General features: G+C 42.4%; 1 protein-coding gene across 2 annotated transcripts; it reads right to left on the reverse strand.

Moving 5' to 3' along the window:
* Positions 1 to 230: 230 nt before the first annotated feature.
* LOC117710152 (myosin-1) lies at positions 231 to 24,453 on the reverse strand. Of its 2 annotated transcripts, none has more exons than XM_034504811.2 (39): positions 24,415 to 24,453; positions 22,786 to 23,025; positions 22,549 to 22,692; positions 22,275 to 22,431; positions 21,265 to 21,292; positions 20,396 to 20,510; positions 20,205 to 20,297; positions 20,028 to 20,091; positions 19,257 to 19,355; positions 19,065 to 19,168; positions 18,806 to 18,944; positions 18,470 to 18,588; positions 18,232 to 18,381; positions 17,267 to 17,437; positions 15,755 to 16,067; positions 15,586 to 15,662; positions 14,436 to 14,523; positions 14,235 to 14,352; positions 13,890 to 14,013; positions 13,671 to 13,807; positions 13,325 to 13,580; positions 11,566 to 11,808; positions 11,278 to 11,454; positions 10,329 to 10,474; positions 10,159 to 10,249; positions 9,680 to 10,069; positions 9,005 to 9,131; positions 7,387 to 7,505; positions 7,024 to 7,220; positions 5,572 to 5,755; positions 5,204 to 5,369; positions 4,986 to 5,110; positions 4,243 to 4,551; positions 3,955 to 4,158; positions 3,539 to 3,664; positions 3,282 to 3,452; positions 2,709 to 2,813; positions 2,494 to 2,589; positions 231 to 491 (listed from the first exon to the last, which is right to left on the reverse strand). In XM_034504811.2, exons 2-39 carry the CDS (start codon positions 22,987 to 22,989, stop codon positions 339 to 341), a joined length of 5,829 nt encoding a protein of 1,942 aa, XP_034360702.1. In that variant the 5' UTR covers positions 22,990 to 23,025; positions 24,415 to 24,453; the 3' UTR covers positions 231 to 338. The 2 variants fall into 2 exon arrangements, with proteins under 2 accessions (XP_034360702.1, XP_076792708.1); XM_076936593.1 differs by having other exon boundaries at positions 411 to 700.
* Between the last annotated feature and the right edge of the window lie 610 nt (positions 24,454 to 25,063).

Consider the following 25,063-nt stretch of genomic DNA (forward strand, 5'->3'; position numbering starts at 1 on the left):
AAGCAGGGCTCCTCATGCATACCTTGGCATGCCTCTGGGCTTTCCCAGCTTCCCATGGGCAGGCATGTGTGTGGTACTTACTGGGCTTGGCCTGGCTGCTCTCCATACCTAACCTAGGTGACTAAGGATCTTGTCATAGATGTAAGCAAAATGTTTCCTTTCTTTTTCTCTCCTTGATGTACAAAATGATCAACTGCCATGGAAAAGGGGGAAGAAAGAGACTGACAAGCTCTTGGCAGATAAATTTTTTATCTCCAAAAGTCGTAAGTATAAAACAGAGTGACAAAGATCTTCACATTTTGCTCATCTCTTTGGTCACTTTCCTGCATTTGAATTGATTACTCTTCACTGATGATTTTGGTGTGAACCTCCCGGCTCTTCACCCGCAGCTTGTTGACCTGGGACTCAGCAATGTCAGCCCGCTCCTCGGCTTCCTCCAGCTCGTGCTGGATCTTGCGGAACTTGGCAAGGTTGACATTGGATTGTTCCTCCTGTGAGTGGGAACAAATTGGAGAGAACAAAAATTAACATTTTCTGCTTGTTAATTGCCTTTGTTGCTAAAAGAAGCTACAGGGTTTGTTTCATGAATGAGAAAGTAAAAGGTTCTGTCATTTGGTGACATTCTTATTTGGGGGCAGGATAGCTCATGGATTTGATGACATAAATGAGTGTGCTTACATCGCACATTGGATTGTTCCTCCTGTGAATAAGAATGTATTTGTAAGGGAAAAATGCTCACACTTCTAGACTTTAGAGTCAGTGCATCTTGGGTGTCTTTTTGCTTAAAACCAATCCACTCTAATAAATTTTCAAAGGAGTCTAGAGAAGTGTGAACATTTTTTGATTCTATTAACTCCCTGTATGCTTCATGAAGCATTGTTAAACACAGGTGATATTGTCTCTGAACTTTCATAAAAGCTAACACTACTATGATTGTGTCCTAGGCTCTGTTGCCATTGCTGTTGAGGCTCCCAAGGATGAACGAGACTCACACAAGCAATCTCTATGACACCAAACTGAATATAAATTATTGCCACTTGGGTCATAAATTATCCCCCACTTAATAAAGTTTAGGAATTAAACATGTCTAGTATTCTCTAAAATAATTCAAGTTGTCTCTGATTATGCTTGTAGATACAGTAATGAATTTTGAAAGGCCAGTTTTAATTTAGTCTCCAGTAATTATTCTTTTTTTTAATGTCTCATTAAGAACCTTAGCAAAATATGACATTCAGATTTAGAACATTTATGAAGCTTAAAATTACTTTAAATAGGGGTAGCTCAGGAAAGCCCTTGCATCTTCCTCTCACGGTAGAACAAATGCAAGAGCTGGAGTGGAGGGAAGCTATGTGGTTTGCCAGGCTGTCGGTGTGAGGTGCACATGTATGTAGGTCTGTTCTCTCTCCTTTCTTTGCTGTCCTCCTCCTCTTCCTCTTCCTCTTCCTCTCAGCTAAGAGCTCAGCGGGTCAACAAAAGCCACCAATGGACAGAGGACCTTATCTGCATTGTGTAGGTACATGTATCCACAGAGACAAGTAACACTTGACTCCTCAGGAGTCAGAGAAGGGTAAATGTGATGGCATAGAGCTGCAGCCACCCACTGGTTAGAGCATTACTGAACCTTCTGGCCTCCGTACTATGTACTACACTTCAGCTGCTCTCTAGATCTCTTTCCTGTGTGTGCAACAATGACTTGTGATGTAATTAAAGTAGAATTCCTATTTCCTTCTTCTCCGAATCATCTGGTCCCCTTTGTTTTCCATTTCAGTTATACCTTACTTCACCCACCTGGCTACTCACACCACAATTTGGAGGATTATTCCTGCTTAGCTTCCTTTTACTTCCAGGGCCAGCCTACTGGCAAGCCTACTGCCTTCTCTCTCAAGGACAAATCCTGAACCTCATCAATTCTTTTTGTTTTATTTCTGCCTTGATGCAACCCACACACCCACCTGAAAATCTTCCTAGCATAAATTCCTGCACCTACTTGGTTTATCCAACAATCTTTTCTCTACACTGTGGCAAGGGCACTTTTAAAAATAAAAAGCAGGGCACATCTGGTCTAGGAGGGAATATGTTCCTTGATTCTGTGGCCTGATTGTATTTGTATAATGATGAAGGCTTCTTGGCTTCTTTCCAGGACCCAGAAGACCTTGTGACCTACTTTCTGCTTGGTTCTCTGGCCCCAGGTACACTGTTTTCTTCCTCAGTCTTGCTGATTCAGGAACAAGACTCCATACATTGCTTCCCCACTTCTCTGGAACACTATAGGGACTATGCTTTAACTGCTTGGGTTGGATGCTTACGACTGGACTCATGGCCTCAGAGATACAAAGCCCACATTCTTCCACTGAGCTATACCCCCATCCTTATTCTCACTAGTCAGTTGTATCACATTCTTCAACCTTCACTAGGTCATTTTCCACTGGTTTGCTCTTTTTTTCCTCCTAGTATCTGTTGTCTGCCCAGTCATGACAGGGGTTCTGATCTTACCGCTTCCTCAGCTTGTCTCTTGTATGCTTTGACCTTTGACTGCAGTTTGTCCACAAGGTCCTGGAGCCTGAGAACATTCTTGCGGTCTTCCTCAGTCTGAAAGATTTTTAAAGTGTGAGTTTCTTGAAAGCATAAATACCACTTCTCTTTTCTGTACCTATGGTTTTTAATGTCTTTTGGGTAGGGGTAGGAACCCAGAGGAGGCCTTTCCTTACTTGGTAAGTGAGTTCTTTCACTCTTCTCTCATGCTTGCGCAGACCCTTGATAGCTTCAACATTGCGCTTCTGTTCATTTTCGACTTCGCCTTCAAGTTCACGGACCTACACCAAAAGGTGGATGAAAAATTTTTTATCTTTAGATTTGCTTATTTTACCTTATGTGTATGAGTGTTTGCTTGCATGTGTGTATGTACACCACACAGATGAGAAGTGGTTATCAGATCCCCTGCAATCGGTGTTACAGACGGTTGCGAGTCATCACATGGGTGGGCCTATGCATGAGCACTAAGTGTTCTTAACCATGGAGCCATCTCTTCAGCCCTCAAAGGCAGACTTATAAAAATATTTTCTATCAACTAATTAGTCAATGAGTTTCTACATCTTCAACTGGCCTGCTGTTTTATATGTAGATCCTGATGTCTTCATCCAAGTGCCCAAACCTAAGCTGTCAGACAACAGGGACTATCTGCTCTTCATCTCAGGATGCCCTACAAGGTCTGGCTGTCTTAGGTATTAACAGTCATGTGCTACAATACAAAGAGAGGAACAGATGTTGACTAAGACACCCACCCTGGCCTCCAGTTTCTGGATCTGCTTCTTGCCACCCTTCAGCGCCAGCTGCTCAGCCTCATCCAGACGGTGCTGCAGGTCCTTCACCGTCTGCTCCAGGTTCTTCTTCATCCGCTCCAGGTGGGCACTGGTGTCCTGTTCCTTCTTCAGCTCCTCTGCCATCATGGCAGCCTGGCAAGTGATAAAACAGAGTTGGTAAGGGCTGACAAGGCCCTGCAGGATTCAGACTTGCTATCTCCATTTCACCCTCTGCTCACGTCAGTGATGGCTTTCTTGGCCTTCTCTTCTGCATTGCGGGCTTCCTGGACGATGTCTTCCATCTCTCCCTGGATTTGGGAAATGTCTGTCTCCAGCTTCTTCTTGGTGTTGATGAGGCTGGTGTTCTGATTAAAATACCAAACATAGAAAATATTAAATATTGAAGAACAAAGTTAGAAAATCAGATGTCCAGAAGACCCTGTAAACTAGTTATTAACTAGTATCCCTCAAGGGTTCCATAAATTATCTGAGTTGACAGCATATTTTTAAAGGACGGTCTATTCTCGACATCATAGGTCAAATAAACAGAAATATTATACATGTTAAACTTAGTTCTTCATAAAACGTTATGTGTATATTTCTGAGCAAAGCTAATATCCATGCATGAGTTTCCCCTTCATACTAATTTACACACCTGGGTGTGGAGGAGCTGCACACGCTCACTGGCATCCAGCAGCTCCTGCTCTGCAATCTTCCTGCTCCTCTCAGTCTGTTCCAGCGTGGCCCGAAGCTCCTCAATCTCAGCCTGCAGCAGGTTGGCTCTGCGCTCAACCATGGCCAGCTGCTCCTTCAGGTCCTCTTGGCCCCGAAGAGCATCATCCAGGTGCAGCTGGGTGTCCTGTGCAGTGAACAATCATTGAGACACGGTGTCCTTGGGATAGGTCACACTACTCATCTGGTATTACCTCTTGGTGTTACCTACTTTGAGGATGCCTTGTGTGTTCCTGTAGTTTCTCAGGGCCTCGGCAGCCATTCGGTTGGAGTGGTTCAGCTGGATTTCCATCTCATTGAGGTCTCCCTCCATCTTCTTCTTAAGCCTGATGGCATCATTCCTGCTCCTGATCTCGGCATCCAGCGTGCTCTGCATGGACTCCACGACTCTAATGTGGTTTCTCTTCAGCTGGTCGATCTCCTCATCCTTCTCAGCAATCTTCCTGTCAATCTCAGACTTGACTTGGTTCAGCTCCAGCTGGATGCGCAGGATCTTTCCCTCCTCATGCTCCAGAGATGCCTTAAGGACAGCAAAGGCCAATGTTAGCAGGAAAATGGTACTGTGTAGTGTCCAAGGAAGGTTAAACTATCCCTCCTCAGGAGGAAAGACTTGTTCCTGTCTTTGTGCTCCCACCATTCATTCTATATGCTCCTTTACTGTATTGCTATAGAAATACATGGTGTGCATAATTGTTGACGTTATGTACTTTTCTCTCTCCAGCCAGATGGTTCTCCTTAAGGAAGGACCCTCCCCTTACTCATCTTTGTTTGTTTTCTGTTTCTACCACAGTTCTTAATATGTACTTTTGGTACTTTTGTTCATTCTTTATCTTCATCCTCAGTGGAGAGAATAAAAAATCATTTTTCATGTTTTTGATTTGCCAATCTTTACACCCCAGAGCAAGGACCTAATTCCTTCTATAATTGTTGTGAACTGTTCAATAGAGTGTCTACCTCTGCTTCCTCTAAAGCAGCCTGGAGCTCGGATTTTTCCTGCTCAATTTGCTTCTTTATTTTCTCCAGTTCATGAATACGTTTCCCTCCTTCTGCAATCTGTTCAGTGAGGTCAGAAATCTCCTCTGTCAGGAAAAAAGAAACAGAAATGTGTATAGTGTGGGGGTGGGGGATATTCCTTCAAATCGCTCGTTAAAAAAATTGGGAGATACACTCACGTTGCAAATTCTTATTCTCCCTTTTCAAGGTTTCGAGTTGGTCTAAAGATTCCTCATAAGCATTCTTAATCTTGAACAGCTCTGTGCTGAGAGAGCGGGACTCCTTCTGGGAGGCTTCAAGTTCAGCATGGGTTTCCTCATACTTCTGTTTCCATTCTGCCAGGATCTGAAGAGCAAGGGGTGAAGAAAAAAATGTAGCTGATGAAGTCTGAAGGGTCAGGGTGGAAGCCGTGTGTTCTAGAAACTCTGAGTTTAATCTGAGTGATCTCAGATTGAAAAATAATTATTAAGGAGAAAAACTAACAAAGGAACATACACACACACACACACACACACACACACACACACACACACACACCACAGCACACCTTGTCGAAGTTTCTCTGCTTTTTGTCCAGGGCAGCACAGGCGGCATTGGTCCTCTCCACGTCAATCATGAGGTCCTCCACCTCGTTCTGCAGCCTCTGCTTTGTCTTCTCCAGGGAAGCACACTTGGCGTTCACAGCTTCTACATGCTCCTCAGCATCCTGCAGACGCTGAGCCAGCTTCTTCCTGAGAAATGAGAATGGATAGTAGATGTGAATGGTTATCAGTAGAGCTGACTATTTCAAAACAGCTATTAGTGAGCATTTCTAAAGCCAGACTTCCCCAACCAGGTTTCTGAAGCTTGTTGGGCACAATGGGTTCTCTGGGAGCTAACTGTTGGTCTCCTACCACCAAGTGCTAAATGCAGTCACATTTCAGCATAATTATACTTTATGAAGCTTGAGCCAAATTGATCCCTCAGCCTTCCTTTGTAGAACTTAGAATTCGCATCAAATTCCTACCGGTTATACCTATATCTCTATTCAGTTTTAGTGCTCAGAGAGTGGAGTCTGTATTTGCTAATCTTTGTGTTCTTATAGACTGGCCCACATACTAAGTAATGTTGACCATGTTAAAAGTGAGATGTGCTTGTTTTTGTCTGAGTAATTGTATCTCTTCTCTTTTTTTGCCAGCTTTTTGTTAATCCATCAATTTAAAAAAAAAATCTTTCCCAAAATAAATGCAGTTCTGAGAGTTTATTTCAAAATCACTCTTAAGCATCTATCAAAACATTAATTTCATCAATATATAGATTGTGCATTATTCTGAGAATGAATGCCTAAGGGCACCTTAAACTGATAAGTAAGATTCCTTCCTACCTAGATCACAAAAAAAAAAAAAAAAAAAAATCAGTCTTGAACTTTCAGATGGTGTTGGGTGACTATTCCTTTATAAAAACAATGTGCTTTCTCTCTTACTGCAGCATCTCTGTCCACATACCACATTGGGTCTTGATCACATATTTCTATTTCCTCTTACAGTATATTTTTGCATACAAAAAGAGAACTACTATCAATCCAGATTATTTTTGTCTTTGCACTCATATCCCTAGGCCAATTATTGCATTAGTGGTTGAGAGAGAGGGGGGGGGAGGGGAAGAAGGAGGAGGAGGAGGAAGAGGAGGAGCACATGGGAGTATATAATTAACTGAATAAGCTGCCATACTAATTCTATCTGCATCTGTGTAGACAGAATGAGGTCAAAAGTTCCCCCCTTTGAAAACTTATCATTCGGCTTTCTCTTGCCTACATCTTTTCTCTGTCTGCCATGGACTTCTGTCATATCTTTCCACAGACTACCTAGGGTATTTGTATTTCCCATATGGATTGATGTTCACATTTTTCTTTAGCATTCTTGAGCTTTGAGAAAGCAAAGACCCTCTGCCCACAGAGAATTCTTGATCCAAGCACTTTGTTAGTAAATATATTGTCATTTTCACCAAGTCAGGCACATACTTGGCCTCCTCCAGCTCTTCTGTGCGCTGGATGGCATCTGTCTCATATTTTGTCCTCCACTGGGCCACCTCACTGTTGGCTTTGGACATGGCCCTCTGCAGCTCAGCCTTGGCTTCCTGCTCCTCCTCGTACTGTTCCCGCAGCAGGTCACAGTCATGGCGGGAGGACTGAAGGGCATGAGCCAGGGCACTCTTGGCCTGAAAAATAAAAGTTTAGAAGTCTAATTTTATGTGTTTAAATAGGTATTTATTCTCTAAGCTCTTAGATCCCACCAGCAAAGGGGATGGGATTCACACACACAGTGAAAGTACAAACAACTGCAAAACCAATGATAACCATGACAACAACAAGAAGCCAGTTCACCTTTATCTCCTCCTCAAGCTGCCTTTTCAGCTCTTCAATCTGTTGAGTGAAGGCTTGTTTGCCCCTGGAGAGCTGGGAAACTAATGAATCCTTTTCATCCAGTTGGCGTGAATATTCACCTGTAAAAACCAAGGTCCAGAAAACTCAGCCTGACACTAGACATTAAAGCTCCAAAATGAAAAACTAGAGAAGAGAAGGTACTGAGTCTAAAACACGATGACAGATGGAGGTTATATCAGATGTTCATCGTCCACTTCAATGCTGATGAGCAAATCTTTGTGCAATGAGAATAGGGAGAATTTTGAGCCAAACTCTTTATGATCAACCAAGAAGGTTTGGGGAGATATTTAAGATGATCTGATTGCAGTTAAAAGAGGTGAGTGAACACATGAAAAACAATATACAGAAAACATTCGAAGTACTCAGATGCTTTCTGGCTACTGAGTTACTGAGTTGGCCACCTGAAACATTTTTTGGTGGGAAATGGGAATCTTCAAACAACAGACCCCATATGCAGAACTGATGCTTAGTAGACACTCTGGGAGCCTACCCATGATGGGAGAGCAAGTAACTGTCTTTCTGTCCCCAGAATAAGTTGGTTCTGAATCGTAAACAGCTCCCAAAATAAATGGTGCTTAAGTTTGACTTCCGTTCTTGAAGTAACATGTTCAGAAAATACAAGGTTAGGAAAGGTTTGCTGCACCCCCTGTGAAAATTCGTTACAAGTCTTGCCTGTTTTGAAGTATATTAGGAAGCATGTGTTCAATGTTTAACCTTCTTAAGATCATACCACTGATAGGAATAGAAACGTGTACTGAAGAGGAGAAATTTGGGGGAGTCTCCTAACTTGAGAATAGCTTTGTTTTACTCTGAATGTCCTGACCACCTTAACAACAGTAATACAGTCTTTGGGTGTCACAGGAGGAGCAAGATGACTTTAGCAGAAAGTTGGTCAAGTCATTGAGAAGAATACATCCTGACTTCCCAATCAGGCTGGTCAAAACTACAGCTTCACTTGCACTCATGTTTCCTTACTGAACTGTGTTCATTCCCACCAATTTTTACTTGGACAAGGTACTCCATCATTCCCAAGATGTGTCATTTTCAAATGGGAATAACATCAGGCTAATGAGGAAAAATAACTGTTAGCTTGTGACAGTATTTAGAAAAGCAGAGAGTCAATCGGGAGATAAACTTTGTATTTGATAATTCTGTTTGTTTTGAGATCAAGCCTTGCTATGTAGTCTAAGCAGGCCTAAAGCACAGAGCATATGCCAGGTTGATCTTAAACTTAGCATTCTTCTACCTCAACTCCCTGGGACTACAGCTATGGATATGTGCCTAAATGATCAACTCATATTTGATAACTTTTTGATTGCATCTAAATCTGTTATATGATGTTCAAAGCAAAAAAAATGATTGTATCAACCAATTTATTTATCTACCTACCTACCTACTGAACTACCTATCTTTTTATGAAAAATAAAAGCAACCTTATGTCATTGCTCAATAATGAGATGCTTCCATGGAAGGTAATATGTGACCTCAAGTAACTCTGTAATGTATTCAGTAAATTGAACACCCATGGTAAGTTTGTGGTTCCACAGATCCAGCCTACCTGACTCCGTCTGCAGACGTCCCCTCTGTGCAGTCAGCTCATTGATCAGCCTCTGCTGTTCCTCCTCCTTGGTCTTCAGCTCACTCACTTGGTCCTCCAGGGTGCGGCACATCTTCTCAAGGTTTCCCTGTATTCAAAGAGTTGCAGAAGCTATTCAAGCAAAAACTTGTGCCAAAGAACACTTGAGTGATCCAGACATAGCTGTTGATTTGAGAATAAAACTGTCTTTACAGACAAAGATAATAATAAGCTTCAGCTGCCGTGAGAAGAATAGCAAGGCCCATGGTCCGAGCATACCACTACTATGTTATTTGTTGAATCCAGTGCCTTCTCTAGATTTTCTTAGCTGTGGTTTAAGACAATGATGCCTGACTGAGCCCATGGCATGTTTATGAGAAGCAAATTTTGTTTGATCATAAAGGATGACTAAAAAGCCCTATGATTGATATAAAGCATTTTAAAACTTCAAAATGTATAGCGGCATAGTAATTTTTGGTTTCTGAAGGAGCTCAGTTTTCACTCCTTCTGTCATTTGAGTATGGCTATTCTTACTTAGGGTGAGCACATAAGGCTTACTCCCCATTTCCCTAGTCCCAACTTGTGTTGCTCCTCCTCCTGTAAGTTCCTAATGATTTGCCTATAGAAATCTCTTTGGCATTTATATCATGTTTGTACCTTAGATTTGGAGATGACCTCCATGTTACTAGCAAGGTCATCGATCTCCATCTTCATCTCACTCTTCTCCTTCTCCAGCTTCTGTTTCACCCGCTGCAGGTTGTCAATCTGCTCCCCGAGCTCAGCCACGCTGTCAGCATGCTTCTTCCTCAGGGTAGCTGCTGTGGCTTCATGCTGCAGGGTGGCCTCCTCCAGGTCCCTGCGCATTTTCTGGAACTCAGCCTCTCTCTTCTTGTTCATCTCGATCTGGGCTGAAGTGGCCCCGCCGGCTTCTTCCAGCCTCTCGCTGATCTCCTCCAGTTCCCGGGAGAGGTCAGAGCGCTGCTTCTCTGCTTTGGCCCTGGAGGCCCGCTCTGCCTCGATTTCCTCCTCCAGCTCCTCGATGCGGGCCTGGGGGTTGTGGAAAGGACAGACTCAGCATCTTGGGTCAGTCATCTTTTTTCCCTGATGAACTGGACTGATGGAAGTCATGGACTTACTTGCAGCTCCTTGATCTTCTTCTGCAGCTGCATGCCAAGCGCCTGCTCATCCTCAATCTTGCTCTGCAGGTTGCTCATTTCAAACTCTTTCCTATAGGAAAAGCCCTTGGGTCAGTCACAGAGCCATTGATGATAATCTCCCCCCTCAGACCTTTATCTTCACTGCTTACTTTTTGAGTTTCTCGTCAAGCTGCTGTTTGTCATTTTCTACGTCCATTGTGGACTCTTGGGCTAGTTTTAGGTCACCCTCCAGTTTCCTCTTGGCTCTTTCAAGATCCATCCGAATTTTCTTTTCTTGTTCCAGAGAGCCTTCAAGCTAAAAGTTAACAATTCCTAAATGCAGTCCCTAGAATTGCACATTTGCCCCAGGCTAAGTTGGTGACATTAATTTATAGTGTATCAGCATGCTCTGCGGATGGGGGCAGGGAGGTTATGAATTAATGAATTAGGAAGACCTGTCTCATCACTCCTCCATTTGTACTGTTGCATGCTTAGACTAAAGAGCCAGTGTTTAAAATGTGAAGTGTACTGATATGTGCCATGATTATTAGTGAGACATCATGGCTTCTATACATCCCACTGAGTCCCTTATGGGCAATATTTCCCACATGTGATGGGCAGCAAAGGGATGTTTTCACACCATGACCTTGGCTAATGCATCCTGTATCCACACACGTCCAATAGGTTCCCTCTTAGATATCCTATCATGTGTAAGGCCAGCTGATCTTCCACATTCTTGTCCAGGGTTCCCTTGTCCCTCTGAGCATGAGGCGTGTTGACATGTTGCTATGCTTTCCGCTTAGAATATGTGCCTTCACCCTTGGGTTCTTGAAGCCACCAGTGTTTCTAGTGAGCTAAAGACTGTTTTGTTCATATAAGTCTTGGTGAACAAGACCTCATTGCCTTTTATACTTTTTAATTCATATCATCTGTTATCAGCCACATGTCTTGTTGATTTTCTTGTGTGTGCAATCTTGGTCTTCGTGTCAGCAATTACATTCTAAAGTTTTCGTATGGCAGAAGTGCTTTGGTAATGCCCACTATGTCATGGGGAGACAAACTCATGCTTGCTTAATTATAAAACTTTAAAAAAAAATGTTTCTGAGGTCTTAGACTCACATCATCCACTTGCTGTTCAAGCTTGATTTTGGCTTTGGTCAGGGTGTTGACTTTGTCTTCCTCTGCCTGCAGGTCATCCAGGGTCTGCTGGTGGGCCTCCTGGAGGGCCTTCTTCTCCTTGGTCAGCTTGGCGATGGTTTCATCCAGGCCTGCCATCTCCTCTGTGAGGTTTTTCACCTTAGGAAGCAAACATGCTTTGCATTAAGTGTTAGGTCTTAATAGTTTTGGTTTTATGCTTTACTTCTTAATTAAAATGAGTCCTAAGCTTCCCATGTATACATGTCAAACCTTGTTCTCCGTGGCGTGCTTCTCCTTCTCAACCTTGGCCAGTGTCAGCTCAAGGTCATCGATGTCCTTCTTCAGCTCTGAGCACTCGTCCTCCAGCTTCCTCTTCTTGGCCGTGAGCTCGGCATTGATCTCCTCCTCGTCCTCAGCTCTCTCGGTCACCTCTTTGATTTTGGCTTCCAGTTGGATTTTGGTTTTGATCAGCTGGTCGCATCTTTCCTCTGCATCAGCCAAGCTGTCTGCTTCCTGTACAGAGATATTAAAATTTTTTAGATTTTAGTTCTCTGGACCCTTTAGTCCAAATTTTATTAATATTTTTAATATTATAATAATTTAATAATATTAATAAAAATTTTATTAATATTTTTAAAATAAGCAAGCAAATGATGTTTTTAAGACATTAAATTTCTTTTAGTTAGCTTTCCACCACTGAGAAAAATCATCAGGGCACTCCCTATTAACTTGAATAATAGCAAAGAAATGTAAAACATGGTTTCCAGTAAAACTATGATACCATTGTTTTGTTTTATGTTTAATGTGTCAGCGTATAATTTCAAATCAGCTTTCTTTGTTTAATGTTTATCTTTATTAAAGTTTAGTATACAAAAAATGATATTAAAATGAAGAACTGAGTATCACAACCTTGCTAAGAGGAAAGTGAACATGACAAAAAAAGCGACCTAAATGGAAAGAGCATCTTCAAATGACAACAGAGTTTAGAATTAGAAGAATGACTGGAAGAGCCAACGAGAATGGGTCATAGGGACAGGTAGTACTTGGATAAGTATTCACCTTGCTTCTCGTGAAGAAATAGGATTTGAAATATAAACTCTGTGACAACATACTTGTATCTCTAGGCTCTAGAACTCATGAGATAGTTACTAGGCGGGTAGTAGATGGAATACTGCTAATACACACTCAGACAGAGAGAGAGAGAGGTGGGGGAGAGAATAGTTGGATAAGCTTAGGCATCTTCTTCAATAATCTGTTTGTTCTTCTCATTTTGGAAAACCTCAGTCTCTACCACCTACAGTAAAGAGACAAGCCAACCTTGATGTTTGAAATTCCTTTTGTTATATATTCAGAATAAAGACCCAGTGGGACTGATTGTTTCCCCTCTGAATTCAGAAATCTAAAGGGGAACCTTTCATGTTTCTATGCTTGATTATGACAGTAGCTTGGGGGAAACAAAAATAGATTAGATGGTAGCCCCTCATCCCATATTATTTTCCAAGTCTCTGGATATTTATTAGTTCATCAGAGTGAGATTATCAGCCCAATCCCTCATGCCATGCATTAAAAAAAATGACTATCTATAGAAAGCCTTGCCTTGATCCAATACTTTTAGATAGTCTAAAATTCCTAAAAACAAAACTGTATAGAAGGTTTTTAGAAAACTATTGGTTAAATATTTGGAATATTGAACTGAGAATGATACATTTTTATTACAAGGTCTCCTTCCTATTCACTAATAATATTGTTCTTTTGGCATTTGTCAATAAGTAGGATTGTAGGAAAGCAAATATCTCCCTATTTCCCATTCACAGTCTGCCAAGAAAAGCAATTAAAGAATGGGAATCATTTGGGTTTTTTTTCCAGGCAACTAAGACTCCTACTGAACTGATTTGCAGTGCTGTTGCATGTAGAATATTACAAAACACTAAGGGAGTTGTTAATTTAAACAATTGTTAGCCTGTCACTTGATTCTGAGGAATTAACACTGAGCTGAGATTTTAGCATCAGGGAGAACTGTGACACTCACAGACTGAACTTGGAGCTGCAGGTCATTTTTCTCTTGCATCAGAGCTACCATCTTTTCTTCCAGCTCTTTTCTCTTGGCCTCCGCCTTTGCAAGGTTTTCTTTAGCTTTTTCAAATTCTTCCTTCATGTTGGCCATCTCCTTCTCTGTCTCTGCACTCTTCAGCAGGGGTTTGATCTTGAAATACAGCTTCATCCAGGGCCAGTGCTTGACGTTCATGAAGGCACGGACGTTGTACTGGATGCAGAAGATGGACTCTCTGTGGTAGGAGCAGAAATGTTCAAAGTTGGATTCTAACAGGAATCAGAAATAAAGGGACTAGAACAGTGAATGCTGCCCTTATTCATACCTTCTCTCCACCATCTTCTGGTACTCCACTCTCGCCAAGAACCCTCTGCACATGGCCTGGGTCCGGGTAATAAGCTGAGCCAACTTGTCATCTCTCATCTCCTCTAGGAGCCCCAGAAGACCAGCTTTGAAAAAGACCTGTGTGCAGGCAGTGTTACAGATCAGAAGCATCAGAAGCAAAGGGTCTGGAAAACGTTAAGTTGGACTTCAAGAGGATTACCTTGGTGTGACCAAACTTGTACTGAGTATGGTCAATGTCGATGGAGCCAAGCAGCTTCTCAGAAGCCTTCTTGCTATCGATGAATTGTCCCTCAGGGATGGCACTTGCATTCAAAACCTTGTATCTGTTTAAGCCAACCAAATAAATGACATAGATATTGGCACCAAACAAATCTCCTAACCACAGGAAAACTATTGAAGGCACTATATTATCCCTTTATACATTCTTTGTATAGCCAAAGGACTTTACAATGTGTCCCCAAGTCACTTGAATGTGCTGCCTTTTCTACTTGCTAAACAGCAAAAGCAGAAACCTTAAAATAATCCACCATGAAAAATATACAACCTCTGCTTAAAGTCTGCGTAGAGGATCCTGCTGGGGAAACCCTTCCTGCAGATGCGGATGCCTTCCAGCACCCCGTTACACCTGAGCTGGTGCAGGACCAGTTCGTGCTCCATGGCACCTGAAAGGACACGTGCATTTCATGGTTTATACTCTGAGACAAACACACTGGGACCTGTCAAGATAGATACAGAAGTGTCTTACCAGGAGTCTTGGTTTCGTTGGGGATGATGCACCGTACAAAGTGGGGGTGAGTGCTCCTCAGATTGGTCATCAGCTTATTCAGATTCTCCTGTGGAGTCATAGGATTGCTTGTTGAGTATGTGCTCTTATATACAGCCCTATTTACAGACATAATGACCATGAGCCGCCGCTCTGGTTCAATTCTACTGAACAGTATTCAGTTTTGAATTTTCCAAACTCATGGCTGGAGTTCCTAAGTCCTTGACCTGTCCTCCTGGCTTACGCTTTGTGAACCACGAGCATGGTTTCCTGTTAGTTGTTGAGATGGCCACTCACTGCTGATGAATTTCTTAACATGGTACATATCTATCATAGTGCTGTACGCATACAGTGGAGCTACATCCACACATGGGGCCTTTCCTGAGATATTTGGCATGGCTTAGTTCCTAATCCAGAGTCGCCTTCCAACCTTCCATGGATACTTTACTTTCACAAGCTCTTGTCTTTTTCTGGCCACACAACCAGAAAAAAAAAAAAGAGTCATATTACTGAATCTACTAAGAGTCATATTACTGAATATCAAAAGTTTACCATTTTTCAGAGAAAGTCTTTCAGCAAAACAAGAGCATCTGGTTTTTAAGATGTAATTAAGAGCTGAGATTGCCAAGGAAAAAGAATTTTTTTCCTTGAAATCCTCCTGATTTATCACATCTGGTTTCTTATATTTTCTCCCTTTGACTCACTCTTCAATTCCTGCCATGATTCACCTCCACTTTCAAAGAGGCCTCTACTAAGGATAGACTCCTAGTACATACTTAAGAACCTAAATCACTTGGAAGCTCCCAGAAGTTCAAGAAAATTTCATCAAATATGCAATCCTCTCCTACTGGAGTATTTTTTTAATACTGAATGACCTCATTGCCAGCTTCCCAATTTAGTTTTCCATCTGATGCGTCTATAATTCACTACCGACCCTTATCTTATTTATTGAGAGATTGCTTCAAAGTTACTCTGACTCTCCCTAAAATTCAGGTCTACCACTGTCAGCTGACCCACCCCTCCCCAATTTCAGAGCCTTCAAGACAATATCTCAGCCCTGTCATACCCTTTATATATAGCAGCATCCAATCTAACATCCCAAACCTGCTTAGAGAGAAAATGAAGTTTGTACCCTGAAGAGAGCTGACACGGTCTGGAAGGAAGAACCCTTCTTCTTTGCCCCTTTCTTTCCACCACCGCCACCAGACTCTGGGGGAGAAAGGAAAGCATGGTCAGAAGCTCTTAGGAGCTTTCTCGGCTTAGGAGTTCCACATTTATAAATATCGCTGATTGAAACTCACCTGCTTCAGCAGCTGCTGCTGCCCCAGAAAAGAGGTAAGCCAGAGTTTTCATTGAAGACTTCTGGTACAGCCCCACCACGGTCTCATTCAGTGGGTCCTTGTTCTTGTCCAGCCAGCCAGCGATATTGTAGTCTACAGTGCCGGCATAGTGCACCAGGGAGAAGTGGGCCTCAACCTTGCCTTTGGCAGGTTTGGGCTTCTGGAAGTTGTTGGACTTTCCAAGATGCTGTTCATAGAGCTTGTTCTTGAAGGAGGTGTCTGTTGCCTTAGGGAACATGCACTCCTCTTCCAGGATGGAGAAGATGCCCATTGGCTAAAAGAATAAATGCAGAAAGAAATGCTACATGAACTCTGTCTGCTCATAGAAGTGAAAGATGACACCAATGGCTAAAATCTGTCTTCAGTTACACAGAGCTAATGAAGACTCCTTTGTTTGGTTAGAAGTCATTGATTTAATGAAACTCTTAGCTATATAACAAAGGAAGACAGTTGAGAGCTATGCCCTTCTGGGGTTTGTGTCTTTACCCCAAAAGTCTTAGAACAGAATTTCTTCCAAGTACGCCTTCCAGACTAGTTGCACTAGTTCACTGTTGGTCTTGCAAACAATGCAGACTCTAAGGCTTACTCAACCTTCACAGAAAGAACTCATGGGAGTGAGAGCAGGGAGCAATGTCTTAGTGTTGTATTTGAGATGAGCTTAGCACAGCTCAAATTTGAAAGTCTCTGTCTATAGCATTAGAAATTCATATTCTAAGGATGTCAGAGAAGTAAGAAAATAAGTGCTAATTTTTTAAAGAGAGATAACTTTCTATGTAAGACTTTGATTGTAAATTCTGGATAGGCATAGAGTTCTGGACTCTATGGAACATATCTCTCTCCAAAGAGAGAACAGAAGAAATGAAAGGGCTGGAAGGTGGGGGATGGGTGAACCAGTGTCTCTGGATGTGACATAGCTGGCCACTGTCCTCATGATCTCAGTAGCTGTGGTTAGTTACCTGCCCAGCAAATGTACAAAATGGAGTCTGTTAACCTTCCACCTTGGATGAGAGTGTTTATAAGCTTCACCCTGCCCTGAAGAACTACAAGCAGTTAGTGGCAGCTAGGGAGGAAAGGTGTATTTTCTTCTGTGGGATAGCCACTAATAAGTTGCCCATGTTGTGGTGAGCAAGCCCCTCCTCCATGCTCATGTATGTTCATGCAAACTCAGGGCATCAAAAAAATAAGTAGAAGAAAGACTTTTTGAGGATGGGTCAAGAATTAAGCAGGGGCAGGGGGAATTGGTGATGTGGAATTGAAATAACCAAAATACATTATGTATAATGTATTATATACGTGCGTGTGCAAAGTAGTCAAAGAATGATTTTTTTTTTAAAGAAAACATCTTGTCTCATTTATCAGCATACTTTCCTCATTTTGTCTATCAGTGGACGTCCCTTTCCGTTGCACACACCGAGGTTTTGTTGTCTTTTGTTTACACACCATACAACTATTATCTAAACAGGGCACACAAACCTTCTCGATGAGCTCGATGCAGGCCGCCAGGTCCATCCCGAAGTCGATGAACTCCCACTCGATGCCTTCCTTCTTGTACTCCTCCTGCTCCAGCACGAACATGTGGTGGTTGAAGAACTGTTGCAGTTTCTCGTTGGTGAAGTTGATGCACAGCTGCTCCAGGCTGTTGAACTACGCAGGTGGAGATGGAAATTAGCATCCCATTTCTCAGGAAAGTGTCTCTGGGCTTTCCTCAGTGGGGCAGGCTAACCGCTCTCCTGCCATGGTGGGGTTTTTGTCTCACTTGTAGCAAATCCCGTTACTCAAATGTCATCCAGTTATCAATATGCTCATAGAAAAAAAGATCCACAGATATAATTTCAGAATGGGACCAATTAGAAATCCTACTGGTAAGTAGAGAGCATATCACCTTGACTGACTGGACTGGATGGCATTCTTTTTAGACAGACATACTTGAATTTATTTAGTTACTATTTCTGTTCACTTCTGCCTGGTCAGTTGCAGAAGATACTGTAGTGTCAAAACACACTTCATTTCCCTAATTAAGCAGATAGGGATCTCAAAGTCTATCAATTTGACATCCCCTTTCCTGGTGCCACTTGGATGCTATTGTTGCTTTACCATCTTGTCAATCATTTACTGATTGCTGATTGTGTATCGGGAATTGTTTTAAGAGCTTTAAATGCAGCAGTCTTATAATTGACAAAAAGACGTGCAAGAAGGTATTACAGACATTGATGGGTCTTTGTTGAAATTCTGCAAAGACCAGGCATATACTACCCCTACAATCACACAGTGAGGAAAGGACAGAGCTCTAGTTTAACTCCAAAGTTCATACCCTTTTCCAGATTTTCAGTCCTTTTATATGGATGGGTTTATATACAGTCAGTTTTCATAGATATTCCTTGCGGACTACAAGAACAATATTCGCAAACTTTTCTGCAACAAAGTTTCTGCCAACTTACATCAAAGATCTCAAAGCCAGCAATGTCCAAGACCCCGATGAAGTACTGCCTGGGCTGCTTGGTGTCCAGCTGCTGGTTGATGCGGGTGACCATCCACAGGAACATCTTCTCATAGACAGCTTTGGCCAGGGCACCCACGGAGTTGTACACCTTCAGAGACAGAACAGTTCTTATTGGCATCGTTAATAATGCCAAGAAGGTGTCTGGTGTGTGTGCTTCACAAAGGGCATGCATTTACCTGCTGCACAGTCTGGCCTTTGGTGACATACTCATTACCGACCTTGACCCTGGGGTAACACAGGGCTTTGAGCAGGTCAGCAGAGTTCAGATTTTGAAGATAGGCAGCCTTGTCAGCAACTGCAGAAACAGAATTTAGTTTCCCATCATTACCTCCTCCAGGGCCCATAATACACAGAGGTAGAATGCTTAGGCTGCTTTATACACCCTATTTGGGGATAAATTTGAGTGTGTTCTCTAGAAGCTCAGCTTCAAAAGAAACCTGAGTTTGGACTATATTTTCTTTTCAAACCCATGTAGAGAGTTTTATTTGGCTTTGGCTGTTTGGGTTTGGTACCTTCGGTGCCATCTGGCTCAGCCTGCTCCTCACGTTGCTTCTGCTTGAACTTCATGTTCCCATAATGCATCACAGCTCCCGTGAGCTTATAGATGGAGACTCTTTCATCAGAAGTGAAGCCCAGAATATCAATGGCACTCTGTGAGGAGACATAAGAGGATAAGTGAGAGGGCAGAAGGCACTGCTCACTTGGCAGGATTTGTAGTTTGCCCTAACCAGGCTTTTGCTAGCATATACTCATCCATAATATATGACTTACATCTGTAGCCATCAACTCTTCTTGGTCATCAATGCTGGGCACTGTGATCTCCCCCTGACTGACAAAGGCGTAGTCATATGGGTTGGTGGTGATCAGGAGCATTTCTGGGTACATAGGATTCAGGGTATATGTTTAGTATTAGAAATTGTTGATAGAAACACTAATTTCCATCTGTGAATGTAAGGTTCTTACCAATTAGATCTGGCTTCTTGTTAGACATAATCTGATAAAAGATGTGGTAGCTTCTCTCAGCTTTCAGCTGGAAGGTGACTCTAGACTTCTCCAGAAGATCTGTAGTGGAGAACCAACATCAGATAAGAGGGGATTGCCAAGTGTCTTAGAATGGTTTTAGAACTTGAGGTCATCAGCTAAGTCTTATGACCCCTTGAGATAGTAACTCAAGGTTTATAAAGTGTTACATGCTACATCTCTGCAAACACTGAGTTTCCTCTTACCACCTCAAAAATGAAGGAACTATGTCCTTGGCTAAAGGAATGCCCACTTGTCATAGAGAAGAACCTTGACATTTGGAATATAATCTAGTCTTGAAACCGCTGCTTCTTAGAGTCTCCTGGCATTCTAATAAAGAGGCCACTAAGGGGATTAGTTATCAAGGCTCAGAAAAAGAAAAAAAAATCACATACTTTGAATCCATAGACAACTCAACTACCCCATGGTACTTTGTTCTTTGAATATTTTGAAATATTCAATTTGAAATGTAGGTGTTCTGAGCCAGCGTACTTCAGATGAGTCCAAGAATGCCTGGCAATTCCTACATAATCGTTAGCTCATGCCTGGGTTGGTAAAGCACCCTGTGAATTTTGCCTAGGGCTGGCACTCACTGCAAGCCTGTTTGGCAGCTGAGGTGGTTTCTAAGCTCCATGCTGAGCAGGAGCTGCAGAGTGTTCCTCCAAAGCCTCACTTGTTATTCTTGGAATCTAGTTAGAAGGTCCAGTTACTCACATGTTTCAATATCAGCAGACGCCAGTTTCCCTGTGGTACCAAAGTGGATCCTGATGAATTTACCCTTGGAAGGGAAAAAGATGATGTTAGCTTCAAAGTTTGAAGGACACAGATAGGAGTGAATGCAATGCCTTCAGTATAGTTTCAACGGAAGGTAGAAAAGACCAAGAGACTCACAAATCGAGAGGAGTTGTCATTCCTCACGGTCTTGGCATTCCCAAAGGCCTCCAGCAGGGGATTGGCACTGATGATTTGATCCTCCAGGGTCCCCTATGAGACAAAAAGCAGTCCTCACATCTCAGGCTCTGGGCTTCCTTGCCTGAGAGCCCCCAAAGGTCCTGGACTCTGGAATGTGACAATCAGCTCACCTGCATTTTACCAGAAGGCGCTTCCTCCTTCTTTTTCTCCCCAGTGACTGCAATTGTTGCAAAGTACTGGATGACACGCTTCGTGTTCACAGTCTTCCCAGCTCCGGATTCTCCGCTGTCCAACAAACACCAATATGTGGAAAATTGAACTTTGTGGCTGGTGAAACTCTTTCTACCAACAGTATTTACTCTCTCATGCATCTGTGTTCACATCTATCTCTGTCACTGTCATCTAGGTGAGGTCTTTTTAGTCTATAGATAACTCATATTTTTTCTCTTAGTTCTCACTGACAAGTAGGGGAATCCCTTTATTTGTTATTGTTGAACACGTGGTTTGGGTGCTTAAGATGGTCCAGACTCTTTTCTAGGTGTTGAGACCTACTCTTGAAGAGTCCACCAAGCAGTCATGGAGGGAGGAGTAAGAAATCTTGAGTGATGTGTACTCTTTGGATGCCTTAGACTAGAGATACAGCTCTAGTTACCTCTCACAGGGGTTAGAAGTTCCCTAAGTAGGCCTCAAAGAACATGACTGATGCTGTCCTCCAAAAGCTTTACATTCATTAGGCTGTGTGCTACTCTCTGCATTGGACTGAGCTCTGGCCAAGCTCCAAGAAGAAGTTTTACATTTCCTACTCACAGGAATGCCACATGGCTAGTGCTCTCAAAGCTATACTGACCAGCAGGGTAGATTACAGCATTCTTGTTTTACATCTGGACTCAATCTACCCTCTACAGTGAAGCTGAAGCAGATCCTGGGTCCATGCTGATCTTGTCATCTCTTTAATACTACCTAATTTTCTCCTTGGGTTTATTTTTCATTTTCCCAGTGAGAGGAAAACGCCAATGAGTTTCAGAATAGAAGTACATACGTGATCAAAATAGACTGGTTCTCCCGATCTGGAAGAGAAGCAATGTGCAGTCAGCACATAAGTCAGTCACATACATTTTTCTTGAGTAGCAACTCAATTGTCATATTTTCCATGGAATTTTTTTTCATTGTATTATTGTAAAGTTATAGATGGGTTTTAGTCTCTAGTCTTTCAAGTTAAGAAAGAAAGCAACAAAGTGCTATCATGACTACATCACTACAGGAAGAATATCCTATTGGCTTCATATAAAGGACAGTATATTCCAAAGACAGACCCTTCTCCTCCCCTCCCCCACCAGCCACCATCTATAGATTTCAATGGCACACTTCCCACTGATTAACAGTTACTGTTAGAAATACAGCACGTGCTCTGTTACAGGTGGGAATGGTGATGTTCAAACCAAGGTTAAGATTTCATTTCTAAATGGGTGAATTAACCTCACAAAGAAAACCTTTCCTCTTCCTCTGGCCCCAGAATACAACCCTGTGAATGGCCTTCCTTGAGTTGTTAAAGAATGACCAGGAAGACATATTTCAAAGTGAAATCCTTTGCGGGACAAACACTTCTGGTTCTAAGCATGAGGGATCCCAAACACCACCTTCTCTAAGGAGAAGCCACCATCAAGGATCTGATGACTAAAAATGGCAGTACTTCTAAAAGTAGCCAGTCCAAGCAAGGAGCAACTGAGGCAGTGAGGGGCATTGATTACGTGACTTGCACTTCTAGTCAAGCAGTGTGTCCCTCAGTTACCAGTTTCTCATTATTCAAACACACAAAGAAAAGCACACATTACCAAGCAAGGCTAAGACGCTGAGTGTCAGGGCTGAGGTGCAAACAGAGTTAAGTCCCTGGCTTGATAGTGCCTACCCTTCCCTGCTGTTGCACCTTTTGTGAACAATTAGAACATCATGAACAATCACAAACAACTGATTCTTTCTAAAGGTCTTTTGGACTCTGATATTGCTAGGTTATAGGTGATAATTCATGTAAAAACTGTTTGAGCCACTCACCCGTCAGCATGAATTGGTAGGCGTTGTCAGAGATGGAGAAGATGTGGGGCGGGGCCTCCTGGCGCTTTTTGCCTCGGTAGGCCGCCACCACCTCTGCGTTGTACACTGGCAGCCACTTGTAGGGGTTGACAGTGACGCAGAACAAGCCTGAGTAGGTCTGCATCAAAAAAGGGGACATAATTATTGGGTGAGATATTCATTATCTACTTTTTTAAAAGAAAAAAATAACTTATTAACTACTCTCTTGATCAAAAGACCAGAATAGCAAACTCACGTAGATCATCCAGGCTGCATAACGCTCTTTGAGGTTGTACAGCACAGCGGGCTCGTGTAGGTGGGTCATCATGGCCATGTCCTCGATCTTGTCATACTTGGGAGGGTTCATGGGAAAGACTTGATCATCTTTTACTGTTACAGTCTGTCCATAAACAAGAGATATTAAGTTAGGAACTAAGTGTCAGTCAAACTAGCCCAGTGGTGTAGTGTCAGCAGATCCAGATGTTTTACTCACAGCTCCTCCTTCGGTCTTGGCTGTCACCTTCCCTCCTTCCCTGCTCTGCACCGTTGCTTTTACAAAAGACTCCTTAGCATCCACCACGAACACAGATGACTTGGCATCAAAAGGCTTATTCTGAGCCTCGATTCGCTCCTTTTCAGACTTTCGGAGGTAAGGAGCAGCCTCCCCGAAAACGGCCATCTCGGCGTCGGAACTCATGGCTGCAGTCTATTGGTCGCAGCCCAGTGGGAGAGCCTGTTTGGCAAAGGGAGAAATGGTAGAAATTCAGAAACTGACTATTAGAATCACATGCATTTATTTTTCATTTCCTGACAGTTGGGTGACTGCATTGCACTGGGCCTACCCACCTCCCTGGCTGTGGTGTGGCTAAAATGTCAGACTCCTTGTTCCTTGCCAGCGCTGACAAGTACTTAATCATGCATTTGGAAAGTAGTGCCTCACCTACTGTGAGAGATGTCTACTGCCTCCAGCACCTCGTTTGTTGTGTATATTAATCTTTAGAAGCTGCCTACCATTGGCTCCTATAAAATGCAAAGTACAGGGGATGCTAAGATGTTCTCTGGCTCTTTATACTTTCTTTCTTCCCCACTGAATTTCCTGCACCTTGCAGCAGGGAGTCCTTCTCTTTCTGGCAGCCTTCACACCTCTGAGAACACATGCTAGATACAGAGACAGGCTCGGAGCTGGCTGCCTCTTAAAAAGAACAATCAGGCTCCATGGCTAAAGTTTTAGGATCTCTTTTTCATGTGGAGAGTTTGAGGTTCCCCAACGCCAGACTTACCAGTTACAAAGATTGCACACTAGAATAGAAAGCAGAACTGTGAAGAACTTGGTTTGGCATTATTTTGTTAAAATGACAGTTTCTTATCCCTCTATCTGTATTTTGACAAGCTTCATTATATTTTCATGTTATTTTACTCATATTATTTTAAAATATTTCCTTCAACATTTTCCTTTAAAATTAAACTTTTTTATCATCCATAAACTCTGTGGGCAGTCATCCTATATAATCCATATTGTGATTTTAAAAGATACCCTTTTCGAGGAAAGCTCCATTGGGAAAATTTTTTTCCCGTTTCTCCATTCAAATTGCAATAGCTGACATCAAAATTAAAATACTTTGTCTTGCTGAAACCACTTTCTCACCATTTAAATTTTTATTTGACAGACTATTAGACAACATGCAGATTTGTACTTCGGTAAGTCCAGGGTTGATACATTCCATCTGTCCATTTAGACATCATCTCACTGTCTTATTAATTAGTGCTAAAAGCTGTAGCATAGAATGCTTATGTTTTTCTTTTTAAATGAGCAAACTGTGTCTCATTGCATGCTGCAATTACTCAAAAGACAAACTACAAAGCTAGATATGGAAAACCTCATGCACAAAATTCCCAAGACTCTGAGAAAGCATCACATATGCTGCAAAGGATCTGTGTTAATGAGACCCAGTTTCCTGAGCCCCCTCAGAGTTTTTCAGCAGAAGCATGATCAGCCATGACATTGAAATGCTTTTCATTTTTCAACCCCAAGACACTTTGCAAATACTAAAGAAGATTACTTGCTCTCACAATAAAAAAAAAAAAAAAAAAAAAAAAGCGGGGAGGGAGAAGAAGACCTTACCTTTAGGGATGCAACTTCCACCGTGGGTCTGAACTGTAATTGAAAAAAAACCAGCAAATGCCTTCTGATTAAAAGGTAGTGACTCCCAGTAAGAACACAGTTCTTATCTGAGGGAACCAGGAAATGACTGGGAAGACCACAACATCTAATTACAATTGCTACAGAGTAACTTAGTGCTTCACTGGAAGGACTGCCAGGGCCAGCAGGAGCCAGGATGTGTGGCATGCACACCAGCAGCCAGGCATCCCTTCCCGTCCACACAGAGCCCTGTCCTCACACACTCTTACCTTGAAGCTTTATGAGGAAAGACAAGTCATTCTCATTCCAAGGGGTACTTTTATAGGATCAAATATGGAAAACACGTAACCTCCTCCTCTTTCTTAAAACATATTTGGCAAAATGTGTTTTTGGCAAGGAAGGTCTCCAAGCCTAATTCCCCTCATATTAGGGATGTTTGGATATAATTAGAAATATTCCCTCTCACATTGGGTTAAGTATATGAATCAATCTCCTATAAATAATTTGAGTTGTTGGTGATAGGAAAACGATCCGTCCTTGGAATAATGTAAGGTGTTGTTTCAAAGACTGCTGAGTTCTGGAATCCGTGCACTTTGTTGCCTGGAGTTCTTCTGTTTCACCGAGTGCCCTC

The sequence above is a fragment of the Arvicanthis niloticus genome, chromosome 6 (assembly GCF_011762505.2).
Source record: "Arvicanthis niloticus isolate mArvNil1 chromosome 6, mArvNil1.pat.X, whole genome shotgun sequence".
NCBI classification, from domain to species: domain Eukaryota; kingdom Metazoa; phylum Chordata; class Mammalia; order Rodentia; family Muridae; genus Arvicanthis; species Arvicanthis niloticus.